Source organism: Pholcus phalangioides, unplaced genomic scaffold, assembly GCF_987345545.1.
Source record: "Pholcus phalangioides strain wild (caught in Gottingen) unplaced genomic scaffold, Ppha-v1.0 ptg000001l_1, whole genome shotgun sequence".
In the NCBI taxonomy this organism is placed as follows: domain Eukaryota; kingdom Metazoa; phylum Arthropoda; class Arachnida; order Araneae; family Pholcidae; genus Pholcus; species Pholcus phalangioides.
In genome coordinates, this window is record NW_028301594.1 from 5,945,081 (window position 1) to 5,959,396 (window position 14,316).

The window sequence follows — 14,316 nt, forward strand, 5'->3', positions numbered from 1 at the left end:
TGAGCAATGCTGTGAAAATCGTATAAATTAAAAATAATATAAAATTTTTAAAAAATAGGAATTAAATTTACAATATATTAATAAAATTTATAGATTGCAAAAGAAAAGGCATTTTTGCCTTTTTTGAGCTCTTATTACTTAACTTATTATGGTAAAATAAACTGGTACATTTTGATTTATACTAGTCTTTTTCCACAAAGATATTTTGTTTAAATTTGGAGCCCTAAATTAGTTTGGCCCATGTAGAAATCAGGTCTAGCTCGAACAGTCCCCAAACGTATCAAAAATTTGAGTCGGCAAATGGACTTTCCCAGCTAACTTTCGTTACTTGAACTGTTTCCTTTTGGTACATAAGGCTTTTATGGTGACTTTTAAGCATATGGCAATGCTATTTGTGCAAACGACGACTTAACCGCAGTGACGACTTATTAGAGTATTACCACGTTATTTAAACTTAACGAGGTTTTACTGTAATCAACTTTTTATCTGGTCATCCTGTCCTCAAAAACCCAATAAGAAAGTTGTTGCACTGTCTCTTCTGAGGCCAGCCAAAAAAAAAAAAAAAGTTAACTTTTCGAAGCACAATATTCACTGAGATATTTGAATTCAAAAATTGTAGGACATTTGGGAAAGAACGAAATAAATAAGGGGAAACAAGTGTTGTTCGTTAGTTTTTTCCTGCTCTTTGTCGATTTTCCTCCAAATTTTTAATTCAAATATCGCAGGCAGTGATTATTGAACTCAGAAAGGTGGAACTAAACAACCCCTTGCAACATTTCAAGTATCAACATGATTTTACATGCTATATAGATACATTTTTTAAGTACTGTATGTCTCTAGAATCAAAGGTTCGGCAGTCGAATGGCTTTATGACCAATTTGTGTATCTGAACAGGTAGTATAGTAATAACCAGGGCCAGGATGTTGATGACATTTACATTTTTTTTCAACTTTTGCATTTTTCTGATTTTTTTTCACCCGTTAGGACATTTTTTGGCATTCTCAAGATAGTTTTTTCACTTTTTATTTTTCTATTACATTTTTTCACAATGAAAAGGATTAAAAAAAGTTGCATGAATATTGATTGTATGAAAAAATATGATAGAATTTCTTGTAAAATGAAATAATAGTTGCTTCTTTTTGGCGTCCTAAATATCGGCATACATGAGATTTTCTCCGGGGGGGGGGGATGTTATTTTTGTTTACTTCAAAATGCCCTACTCCCCACGAGTACGCGACCTACGGTCAAATTCCTTACGGGTTCTCAATAGTGCATTTTTTGTGAAAAAACAAAAACGATAAGAAAATTGTCTCAGGCCCTCAGTCCAGAGCACAATCAGCCCCACCGTTGCGGGTTCCTAACCGATTCATGAATTATAATTGGTTTATCAAAAATCTAAACATAAAAAAAAATTCATATGATTTTGATTGTGTCAATACTTCTTCTGACTTTCGAACATAAACCGTTTTTCAAGAGAACTTTGTTTTATTATTTCGATGGAATTTTTTCCCAATTTTTAGGGCATTTTTAAAGTCGGTTTTCAAGATTTTTTAGGGCAACAACATCCGGGCCTTGCTTATAACATAGTAAATTATTTTCGTCACTAATAATAAATAACTGCAAGTAGGTTTCCGCTGTTGGAACGAGAATAGCTCAAATAATGATCGTGAATTTGACTTAACATCTTGTGTATATTGTTAATTTTAATTTGATAACTTATTTTCATGTTGTCGGGGCGACACAAAATCACCCCGTGGGCCAGTTGTTTGCTACCCCTGATATATACAGGGTATAAAATTAGGTTTATACATAAAAATAGAGTATCATAGATTGTATTTTTTTTAAAGAAAAAATATTTGTTTCAAAAGTCAAGAGTAGATAGCACTGCCATGAAATATATGAAGCAGATTGGGCAAATCAGGCTGCCGGCATCGAATGAAGAATGCATGTGAATACATGAAATTTATTGACCGCTTGATTCGTGTAAATCTGCATGGAACTTTATGCAATAGCGTCATCTATCGTTGACTTTTGGAACTGTTTTTCCTATTAAAAAGTCGAAACTCCGACAATATTTGTGCAAATTGCAATACCTATATCACCATTGGCTTCTTTTTATTCAATGCAAATTATATTTTAGAGAAAGAACTTTTAGATTAGAAAAAACTGAGACTTAAATTTTTATTTTTAATTTTACAAAATATTAAACACTTGTGATTTCCTTCCTATCTGGAATCATGCGAAATTAAAGTCATTTCAGACATTTCAGAAACTGGAGATAAGTCTATCTGCAAATGATTTTCGGCAGGCGATCAACTTGCTCCGGGGATTGTCCAAGATTTTTGAACAAGCTTTAAGGTGGAGATTATACTTCTATCTCGAGGATAACAGCTTTATCCGAGATGAACAACGTCTTTCGTAGCAGGCATTTTTGTGTAACACAACTGTTCCGTGTTATAGAATATATACAAGATGCTTTCATCCACAAGGACAATGTATCATGTTTTAATTCAGACATACAGTTAAGCACTCAACGCTCATTGCCATCAAGTTTCCCTCCCACTTTATACATATGGTTCATAGCTACCTCAGGAATAGGACATTTCAGATCCGTATCAAAAACGCCCTCTCTACTCGACGTCCATTTAAGGCATCTATTTGTCAAGGGTCAGTGATTAACTCAATACTCTTCAATATTTTTACTAACGATTTTCCGGTTCAATAAAGAGGAATCTTAGCTTCTTATGCTAAAGACTCAAAAATCCTTATAGCATCCAGGGATCCTCAGCAAGCTCTGAGGAACTTCAAAAATTTTCCGAAGAGTCGAGATCTGGTGTCGGCTACATGCAGTGGTCTTAAATGAGAGCAAATGTAACTTTACATGGTTTGCAAGAAGGCAACCCCCGCCGAACATCACTATCACAGTGGGGCAGACCATATATTACAACCCAAGTCTCAGACAAAATATCTTGGTATCATTATGGATAAAAAGCCCAGTTTCAAAGATCACATTTATGAAGCGAAAGTTCGAGCCGCTGAAGATGCAGGACTTCTAAACAGAGTCTGTTACGTTTTGCACTTAGCCTCGAAAACAAAACCATTATGTAAAAGTCAGTCATTAGACCAATTGTGTACTATGTAGCACCACAGCGAAACCCTGTCATAAAACAATTACAAGTGTCAGAAAATAAAATACTTCCGCGATATACCGGGGCGCAATGGTATATCAGAAATCGTGACAAAATGAAGGATTTGAACTTTGAAATCATATACGACTATTTAGTCAAACTATGTAGAGGATATTTCGATAGGGCAGAAACATCAGAATATCAGCACATAAGAGACATCTTGCCTTATCCTGCGGGAGAAATGTTGAGGTTTCTTCAACCTAAGAACAACTGGCTTTATATGGGTCAGTGAATTGGTTTAGTTTTTTAAAAAGTGTAAATAGAGAGAGTTCTTATTCTCTCTTCATTGATTGAAGGCATAGTGTTGTATATATACTGAACGCTACTATCCATATTTATCACATTTAATCTTGTATCAACATGTAAGCTTATATAATTTAATCACGCAATTCATTAGAATGGACATATATATATATATATATATTTATTTATTTATATGTACTCTGTTGTAACCATTAGGTGCAGAATTCCACACTTATTTGTCAATTACTTCCTCAGTTAATTGACAGTTATATTTTGTAATTGCATATGTGAAATGCGTTCTTGAATTTTGGTACTTCACCTCCTTCAGACATAGCTCTACAAATTCCAAATTTCTGTGATAAGTAAGCCACAACTTATCGAATTCATATTTTCTAATATGACCTCAATTAATTTGATATATACTTACTCTCTGAGTACAGCATAGGCTCTAAATTTCATTATCTTTTATTGACACGCCTCTTATACACGTACACACACTCAACTATCACATACAAACAGTTTCTTAACTTCACCTAGCTCGTACGGAACAGCATCGAACAGGGAAGCTTATGGGAGTCTTAAAGACTCGGTACGCCCTGAGAAAATGTATCTACCTCAGTCAGTCAGTCAGTATATTTGCAGCATATTGTAGCATTTTGTGGTGTAGTAGTATAGTATGCGTAAACTCATGCTTTGCACATACATGTACAAACTTGTCTCCACAACGCCTCAGAAAGGCTATTTGTGTCATCAGACAGCCTCATTGGTCTGAGAAACGACGAAGTAAATAAAATTATGTTCTTCTGCGTATTTTGTTAGGATATTCTTCAGTGAAATTGCTGCATATATTAACCTGTGAAATAATTACAGTTAGATTTTAAAGTAAAGACCTTGTCCATCCCGAAGAGAGTTAAATGGATACCATATCTATACACCTCGTTAAGAGGAGTATAGATATGGTACAATATAGAATGATATAATTATTATAATGACAAATATTTGCCACCTCGCGGTCGAGTGGTTAGGGAGCTAGCCTCTCACTGTGCAGGTCTGGATTCGAATCCCGGTTCGGGCATGGATGTTTATTAACATTAACAAATTCCTTGAACGGATCATGCTGATCCCTTGGGAGTATGTGAAGCTCACATTATAATAAAAAAAAATACCACTGTGTTTGAGTGCCTGATATCTCGTATATTTCACGTTTAAGCATGAACAGTTTTCTTTATTAAACGCAAGACAAAAAGGTTCCTGATTTAAAAATATTGGTAAAGGAGGCCTTGTTACAAGAGATATAAAATTTCTATTGGAATACATATACACAGCCTTTCGTTAAATAACACAAATTGAATGTCCACAGCAGGGAAAATTTTCGAGGCTTAGAGGGGAAAGTGGAAAAATAGGGGAAAAACAATAATATGATAACAAAAAAAATGACACGATTAGTTTTTTCAATTCACTGAAACATACCTTCGAATTAGCATCGATAAATGATCCGATTTTTTACAGCTCTTCATGGACTTTATATAGACTAACAACGATAAGATTTTCAAACATGAAGATGCATTGAGCCCGAGTCATTTGATTGATCTCAAAAGCATTGTATAAAATGCCGAAGATATTCCAGCACAAACGGGTTGTTGTCACCACAAAATTTATACAGGGTGATTAAAAATTCGTTTGCAATGAGAAGTGATGGAGAATGCATTTAAACAATCCGTTTTCATCATTCAATGCTTGGTCGTGGCGCAAGCAATGATTCTCCGGAGTCTAGATGGTATCATTGAATGCATAAAGCGCTGGTTTTTTGTCATTTATCATATTTTTACTATCGTGGATTGCAGAAAGAATGACTGGTTTCACGAATCAAGTGGATATGCATTTCATATATGTTGCTGTGGACGGATATATAAGCACAAAGACCATACCGGGAGTGCTTTCGGGCAAGATGCGTGCCAGATCGAGCTATTGCACCGATGTCTGTGTGCAAATGGCTTCTTGTGGCCCTCACATTCCTGGCACGTCTTGCATACGACTGACAAAGGAGCACGGTGCAATCGGCCAAAGATTTTCCGATCTGGCACATGTCTCGTCTGAAAAATGGTAACACGTCTGAAAAATGAAACGACGTATGAATGACTGAACCTTTGCACGTGTTGTGACCTTTGTATATTTGTATAAAACACTTCCAGAACAGTATTTGGACTTTCAGGGCATTCCCATCCACTGCATCATACATAGAATGCATGTCCGCCTTTTCCTGGTTCGCAAAACCAGCCATCCCTTCTGCATAATATCTTCTGTGTTTTATCACTTATTTTTCCAATGAGTTCTTTATCATCGTCAATTTTTTTCCAGCATGACCCAGGTCTTCTTAGACCATCTGCCTTCCTTGAGACAGAGCGGTGGGCCATGATCTGGTTAGGAGGAGGAGGAGGATCACCCTGGAAAAATATGATCGAAATAAATCTTCATTAATGCGCACATACGAACAACTACGAATCACTATCCAGATGGCATAGCTCATCTTTAACAGAATTGTTGAATATCCGCCCTCGTAGGGTTCCTGCATTACAAGGAAGTTCCACCCACTACTAGGTTCCGTGACTACAGGAATCTTGGTGGTTGTAACTTCACTGGGTAAACGTGGTTCGTGCAGGTTCTGCTTTAATGACTCCGATTAAATCCCGATGCCATTCGATTATGAAATCCCTTTTTGTTATAATAAAAGCAGCCCCAATGATAAATACACCATCAGGGATTCATTAATGTAATTTTACCTCATGAGATTGCTTAGCGATGGCTTTCTCTTTCTCGGAGAGTTTCGAGAATCCTCTGGAAGATTTCTGTCGACTTCTCGTCGACGTTGCAAAGGCTTCATCTCGACTTGTTCTTCTGTCGACGTAGCAAGGCACGTTTTCCCACTATATAATCATTAATATGAAAGTTAATTAAAAATATAATGTAGAGGGTGATTATATAATTGAAGTTGCGGTTTCAAATAACTGTGAAATAGGAACCATAGGTCAGAGTGACTCGAAAATTGGAAAGAATATTTTGTTTGGTGAAGGAAAAACAACTTAAAAATGTACCGAGATAGACAGCTTCGCAGTAGTCAAATATGGAAATATTTGGAAGATATGGAAAAAAAAAATCCAGCTAGGATAAACATTTTATAGACAGACGAAGATTTCTGTCTGCAAGGTGTTGACAGTACTCAAAATTGCAGAATATGGGCTGACAAGAATCTGTTCACAGCACAGACATTAACTCTTAATTTTGCATCACTGCGTGGTGTGGGTTTAGGCAGCGCGTTTTAGAGCATTTTCTTCCGAGAAGATGAGCCTTGTAGGCCTGTTCACTGACCAGCGAAATAAATCTCTTTTGGGCAACCACATTATTTCGGCAGCTCAATCATGTCATTGTGCGAATTGCACAATTTTTATTAAGTTGGAACACCAGTGAAGCAGCTGCTGGAGAATCATTTCGGTAGTGACAGGATGACAGAACACCTGGTTATCACGTTCACTTGACTTTAAACGTTGCGACTTTTGGCTTTCGGGGTTGTAGCTCAAGAATATTGTGTACGGTGATCGGATTCCGAACTTAGCTGACTCAAAAGTATTCATTACGCATCACATTCATAGCACTACCATCGATCTGAGGTTCAACATGCAGTTTACGCTTCCATCTCGTAGCAGAACACGGTGGACAACATATTCATCACTTCTTGCTTAAGTCAGAGTTTGTTTTATGACTTCATTTTCGTAATAGCTTCCCAGCTATTCTTTCGATTCCGCGAGTAAATTTCCCAGTGTTGGATGAATACAGCGCAATCCATCTCCGCACATTTTTTTCTATTTGTCAAAACAAAATTTCGTTGTCTCAGTGGTGTTCATGCGAATTTCTGTCATTTTGACCAGTGCTTCTTACTTTACACAGCATTATGAGATCGCAACTTTAATTATAATCATCCTTTACATCAAATATACAGAGTGATTCATGGGACAAACTTTAAAAAGTGATACAAGACAAGTAAATGAGCATTTTTTATTCCGGAATGTGCGTTCGATTTGCAATAGCAAAGGTGATAGAGGGCGTTTTTAGAGAGTGCTCAACAGCACTTCATCGAAAACAAATACATTTTTCCGACAGATTTGTAACGATATCTGCTATCTAACCATTCGAGAGTGCATATGCACCTTCGGATTCGATTGGAGTTTGTTGTTTATTGGCGCAAAGACCCTCAATGCCAATGCTTCATCGAACAATGATCAAGTGGTATAATGACTTAAGGTAGAATTGGTGTCACCCAAGATGCGTAATGGGAAGACCTACCACATTAAAATAACCTGTACCCTCGAGTTTTTGATTGTACTTATTGCAGCAAATCCGTCAGAAAAATATGATATTTGCTTTTGGTGAAGTGCTATTATGCAATTTTCTAAAAACACCCTCTACTTCCTTTGCTATTGCGATTTGACTGTACATTCTGTGACCAAAAATGCTTGATTAGGAGTCATATCACCTCTTAAAGTTTTCTCATGAATTTAGAATCACCCCGTATTGTAATAATATATCTTGATGAGATCTTGGGGATTCGGTATGTGACTTACGTTGGAGTTGATCTGCTCCTCAAGAGTTTTTTAATGTTTCTGACGTCGTACTTGAATTTACCGACGGCAGTCCTTGGCTTCTGAGCTCCAAGAACCCTTTTACCGAGTTCAGCGGTCACGCTAGCGGCTCCTCTTTTACTGCTACTGCTCAGGTTCTCTTCTTTAGGATTTTTGCTCATGTTAGCCGCTAATCGGGCTTCCATGAGTCGTTTTCTTCCCATTGTCTGCAGGATTTCCTAGAAAAAAATTTCATATCCATATCAAAAGGATAGAAGTAACGGTGATCGAAATTCCCATACGTTTCAATTCTAAGTTATTCGATTCACATACATGTTAGTCGGAAAGTGAATTTACCTCATATGGTTAAACGATGGGGAAACATTGAAATTCCGTTTTATATACCTGAGCTTCCGGGTAATCTTTCATCGCTGCCAGAATATCCTCTCTTGATAAGCTGAATAACTCGGAATATCCAACGGATCTAACATCAGCTGTGCGCCTGTGGATTCCAACATTTTTTGCTTATGATCAGGAAAATATCAAAAATAGGGGGTAGACACATAATAACTGTAGATGAGAGTAAAATAAATAAATATTATGTACATAGAATATTATATTTACCTATTGAAACCATCGAGATTCAAGATCCCGATTTCACCGAAAAAATCACCCGCTTTCATTTGCGTAAGAACTTTCCCACTTTCACTAAGGAGACATAAACATGCAATTTTCAAAGGGCACTGGTATGCATTTTACAATTGAAATCTTCATTGGCAATCATTCACTTTAGAAAAAAAAGTTATTACTTGTTGTTTTTATCATGAATTCATTCATCAAATGCGTGTTCTGTGTATATTTATCATAAAACAATTTCTGGGGGGGGGGGGGATCGTGCAAGCTTTCATTGTTTTCATTATTGTTTTATTATTTATATTAAGGTGATATCATTTGATAGAATCTTATTGCACGCAGTGAAGTCAAATTAATGTGAACACTTCGTATTTTTGACATCAACAACATGTAGCATTATAATAAGACAAGAGACACGAGCTAATTCGACGTAAATATATGATGAGATTTAAGAATTCTCAAAATGTATTAGTCGTTACTGTCACAGAGGTTAAAAACGGCATTTATCAGCTAAAAAAAGGAAGATGTTTTCCGCATTTCAGCAAATTATTACAGTATTGCCATTACGAACTCATGTGGCTCTGATATGTCGAAAATTGTAGGATGGAAAAAAATTCCGAGCATTTTTTCGGCTCCATTTCTTCAGATTTGAACTGAATCGAACATATTTTGATAAAATCGATTACCATCGTTTTCGGATGGACCTTCCAACACACACACCTATCAATACCTATTGCATGAAATTTAGACTGCTTAATTGGGAAGGGGTACCATAAATTCATAAAAATGCATTAATTTATTTGAATACAGTTCGCGAAAAAGTTATTCTCACGCAGGGGGAATTTTTTTTGTACATAAAAAAAATTTAGTTCAAACTTTCATCGATAGCATTGATTTCCATCGCATAAATTCTTTTCAATCTCTTCTGTGTGCGAAACGTTCGTAATGCTTTGGCCGGTGATTTGCGGCTGAGGTAAAACAACTTCATCATAGCACTTTATGAATCAACACCACAATAAAAACACTACATGTAAGCGCCAGTTACAAGGTAATTCAAAAATGAGCCGTTAATCGTATATACTGCATTTCATAGGATTCCGATTTGTATATTTCCTGTTTTTTGCTTCCGTGCAGCACCTTCTATCGACAAAAATTTGAAGGAAAACTTTCTGATAAAAAAAAAAATCGCTCCTTCGAGAGAATAAATTTTTTGTAAACCGTATTCAAACATACTAATGCCTTCATACATTTTGAAACCAATTATGAATTTATGGGACACCCTAGAATGTTACAACATTAATGTGATTCGATATTGCACATATCATTAGTATCTTAGAAATCTCAATTAGAAATCAACATCAATCAATATTTTTTTTATTAATACGTTACAACTGCGCAGTTCCATATGGTCCCTTCATTTATTATAATCACGTTTGACTGCGTATGAATTTTCTCATAACCAATGTTGCCATTTGGACTTCTTACCAATAAAAACAGTTGGGGCTCGGATTTCTATGACAATTCATATTTTTGGCATTTTTGAGCAATCAGTCACGTATGAGGAATTTAAAAAAAAGTATTTTTTTCATTTCTCACCAAAAAAAGATTGATCTGCAGGCATTTTCAGAAGAAAATACTGACAGATCAAATGACAAGATAAAAAAAGAAAAGAATTCTTCAAAACTAATATTCTGTAACGAATGTATTCCAATGAATTCCAGCATTTTTTGAAAAAAAAATTGTTTCACCGATAGTTTTAGATATAAATTTTTTTAAATTTTTATCTCTGAAATTTTCCACCTCCTCAAGTCTTCCCTCGTCCAAGTTCTAGCCCTGCCCAAATTTGAGTGCTCAGAGAGAAGCAAGTTAAGGAGGAAGTTATATATACTCCGGGAGTTCATTAAGAATATTTCCAGTACTGGTAATATTAATTTTTTAAAGAAAAATGTGTTAGAAATTTTAGCTCAAAAATGATTTAACGTGAAACAACATTGCCATGCAACTAAAGTGGGAGAGTTAATCCAGATTGCAGAAATAAAACCTCAACTTAATAACAATGTTTCTTCAGATATTGCTCTATTTGTTCCTGATTTTCAAAAGACACGTGTGCTGTGGTTTCTTCAAATACTTCTTAGAAAAAAAACTAATTACAGTAAAATTTTCTCTTTTCTTTCATTGAACATTTCAAAAATCCTTTCGTAATCTAATGAAAAATTCTTGAACGCTCTAAAAGAACAGTAATTGTGCATAAGATAAGTGTGGCTTTCATTTGAATCAGGTACTTTGTCAAATAAAAATCATTTGAATTTTTTTAAATACGTAAAATTGATCCATTTACTGTGTTTCGTTATACCGATAGGTCGCTGAAATAGTTATCAGCCACCTCGTTAGGCATTTTGCCTGTTGTGGCGTTGTATTTGTATTTGTATTTTTAATAATATAAGAAACATTAAATGGAAAAAGAATATATCAAAATAACGCGTAAAATTATAAGTTCGTATTTTCGTATTTTAAGGTCATATTATTTGGTTTTTCAGATCAATGATATTCAGGTCATAAAAATCCGAGTCCCAGTTATAATTAACTCAGTTGACGAATCTTTAATTCACTCAGGCAATAAAATGCAGGGGATACATTTTGAGAATACTTACATCTCGTCATTTCTAATAATTAGGCAACAAATGTAATCTAATTTTAAAATATTCTAAAATATTTATTTTATACGCTTAAACCACCCCGCACCACAGTGGTGGTCGGCTGAAGTTGGTTTTCTGTGGTTCCCAACTTCAAGGCGCAAATGCGAGCCGATCTCCCCGTTAAAAAGTCTCGCCACAGAGAGCAACAGTCCTACAACGGTAAATCATTCAACCATAACACTTCACTCATAGTTAGTAAAACTGGGGGCAGATGACAGCACTACACATAACAAGCATTACACAGAAACAAACTTTACGTCAGGTTGCACTACACGTACACGCACATTCCCGCATGTACCGATTCGTTGGGGGGTTCCGCGGGGGGGGGGGGTTCATGTGTGGTGTAGCAGTAGTAGGTAGGGGCTCGGGGATCCATGGTGTTCTTAAGTCAGCCACCTCGTTGGGCAATTTGCCTGTTGTGGCGTTGTATTTGTATTTGTATTTGTATTTGTAAACATCTAATTTTTTCCCTCTTGTTCAGTTAATGATGTTTAATGTGTTCAAAAGTGCTTGAAAATAGAAGTAAACTACTGAATTCGATTGATTAATGAAAATCTTTCCTTGAAATTTTTTTTCCCGATAAATTATTCTTTGATAGACTCCAATACTTTAATTTTTGTTCTTCCAGGTGTTTTTTTTTGTGCTATAATTTAGCAAATGAATATTATGGTGAAGAAGAAATATATATTATTATTTTCAGTTCAAATTTTGTAATTAAAGTTTATTGAATTTTTTAAATTTAGATAAATAATGCTAAGGGGGGAAGAAGGAAAATACCTGATAACCTCTAACACTCCATCAGCGATGATGAACATTTCTCTGGCGACTTCCCCTTTCCGACAGATCAGGTCCCCAGGCGTGAAAATATAGGCTTTCATTTTGAGCACCAGGTCATGTAGGAATTCGGGCTGACACTCTTGGAATATACTAACCTAAAATACAAATACAGAATTAAAGAGTAGAAATATTAATAATAAATCGTATCGTAAGTCACATATTTCTTCCACGTTTGTTAACCCTTTCCACGGTTTTATAAATTTTACCAATCCACATTATAACTGGCACAGTGCGGTAATAACTGGGGTGGCCATATGCACCATCTTTGCCGGGACAGTCTCGGTTTTTTCTGTTTCTTTGACAGTCCCGTTTTATTTTTGCAAAAATGTCACAGTTTTTCACGTATTTTCAACGAAGCCAACTTGACTGTTATTCTTTAAATCAACGATAAAATTACCTTCCCAATTCAGAAATCACATTACGACTAGTCACGACTACAACTAAGAATATTTATTTCACATATTTGTCGTATTATTTTTAATTCACTGCAAATTGAAAAGGCGCTTTATTTTTCTCAATTGGCGACTTTTCTGTGATTTTAGCACGATTTAGCAACTTTGCTTACTTTTGGCATCATTTTTGGCAATAATTGGCAATGTCCCGTATTTTATCGTATTTCGAAGCCCAATTTCACGTATTTTTCTCGATGAAATATGGTCAGTCTATTAATAACCAAACCCTCGGAAAAATGACATACCTTATGTGGTGGAGTTTCGCCAACGCTTGGCGTAAAAACGATTGCGTTCCGATCTCCCCGTTAAAAAGTCTCGCCACAGAGAGCAACAGGCCTACAAACAGTACAATCATTACACTTCACTCATTTCACTTCTGAAATATAGATGGTAGCACTGAAAAATCAGGCACAACACTAGATACGCACTCAGACTATTAGTTACGCACACTCACACTTCCGGCACAACTCACTAGGCATGACGATAGATCTGAGTTGTGTTCGGTTTGAAAGAAAGAAAAGAAAGTGGACATGAGAGACAGGTTGGGGGAGGAGGGGGATTAGAAAAAAAATATTCTTAGGAGAACAAGTTACACAAGGTATTTTTAGCTCATTATTGCCAAAAAAAGAGGGTTTCAGAAGGCAAGATATCTCCTTATTGCCGAAATAAAAAGCATGAGTTTAGGCGTGATATCTCGTAAATGCCATTGAGAAGGTTCAGTAGTAAAAAAACCATATGCAAAACAATCTCGCATACACACCTTTTTCAAAGTTTTCAAGTTGACGTGTAATGCCAGCTCAGTTTTCAACTTATCGGGTAAAATTCCCAAGGCCGAATTGATATCACCTCCACCTTGCATTCTCCCCCTGCAAAAAATAGAATTAACAAATATAAATTGTATTGATGTTTTTGCAGATAATTTCATTAAATTCTCCAACTCTAAACTAAATTATAATGGTGGACGATATCAGTGCGGTAGGAGCATAAAATAACGGCAGCTATTTGAGCCATCTCGTGACAGCTGTGTGAATCCACCTTTATATATCTTCATACTCTCATGTATCACATTGATGGAAGATAAGCATTCTGTAGAAGTAGAAGGCCCCCCTCACCAAGTGGCCATTAAAAAGAGAATTCACCGAACACATTCAGTTATTTCTTTCCTATAAAATGTGTGCGAGTTTTTATTGGCTTTAATAAATCTTCGCGGTGGGGTGAAGTTTCTATATATATACGTTAACTCTTAAATATACGTAATTTAAAGAGAAGGATAACTGTAAGCCATCTAAGGGCATTTTATCGGTTACTGAAAACGTTTGTTTTTAAGAGAAAGAATAAAAAAAAAATCGTTATTTTTATCGAAGTGAAAAATTGAGCTACATTGATACCGTAATTTTGCCCTTTCAAACATATTTTAATATGAAAATGCCCCGTTTTTTCTGTTCTTTCAACGAAGCTAAATTTAATTTATAATCTTTACTAAAATTGAGAACGAGGATACAATAACTTGCATAATTTAAAAATTATATTATAGTGCACAGGGGAATGTATAGATATAAATATTCATCGCACAAGTGCGCCATGATGTAATCTTATTTTCCGTGAGACTTGTAGCAATTTATTTACTGCCTAGGGCTCATTTATGAGCGATAAT

General features: G+C 35.6%; 1 protein-coding gene across 1 annotated transcript in view; it reads right to left on the bottom strand.

The window, feature by feature from the left end:
* The window catches only part of Cngl (Cyclic nucleotide-gated ion channel-like), a 149,206-nt gene that overhangs the window by 32,956 nt on the left and 101,934 nt on the right, over window positions 1–14,316 (bottom strand). The window contains exons 9-14 of the mRNA XM_089244422.1: window positions 13,423–13,528; window positions 12,151–12,305; window positions 8,669–8,752; window positions 8,450–8,546; window positions 8,048–8,283; window positions 6,212–6,355 (exon numbers count right to left, since the gene is read on the bottom strand). Coding sequence (XP_089100548.1) covers window positions 6,212–6,355; window positions 8,048–8,283; window positions 8,450–8,546; window positions 8,669–8,752; window positions 12,151–12,305; window positions 13,423–13,528 — 822 coding nt within the window. The remainder of the gene's footprint in view (window positions 1–6,211; window positions 6,356–8,047; window positions 8,284–8,449; window positions 8,547–8,668; window positions 8,753–12,150; window positions 12,306–13,422; window positions 13,529–14,316) is intronic.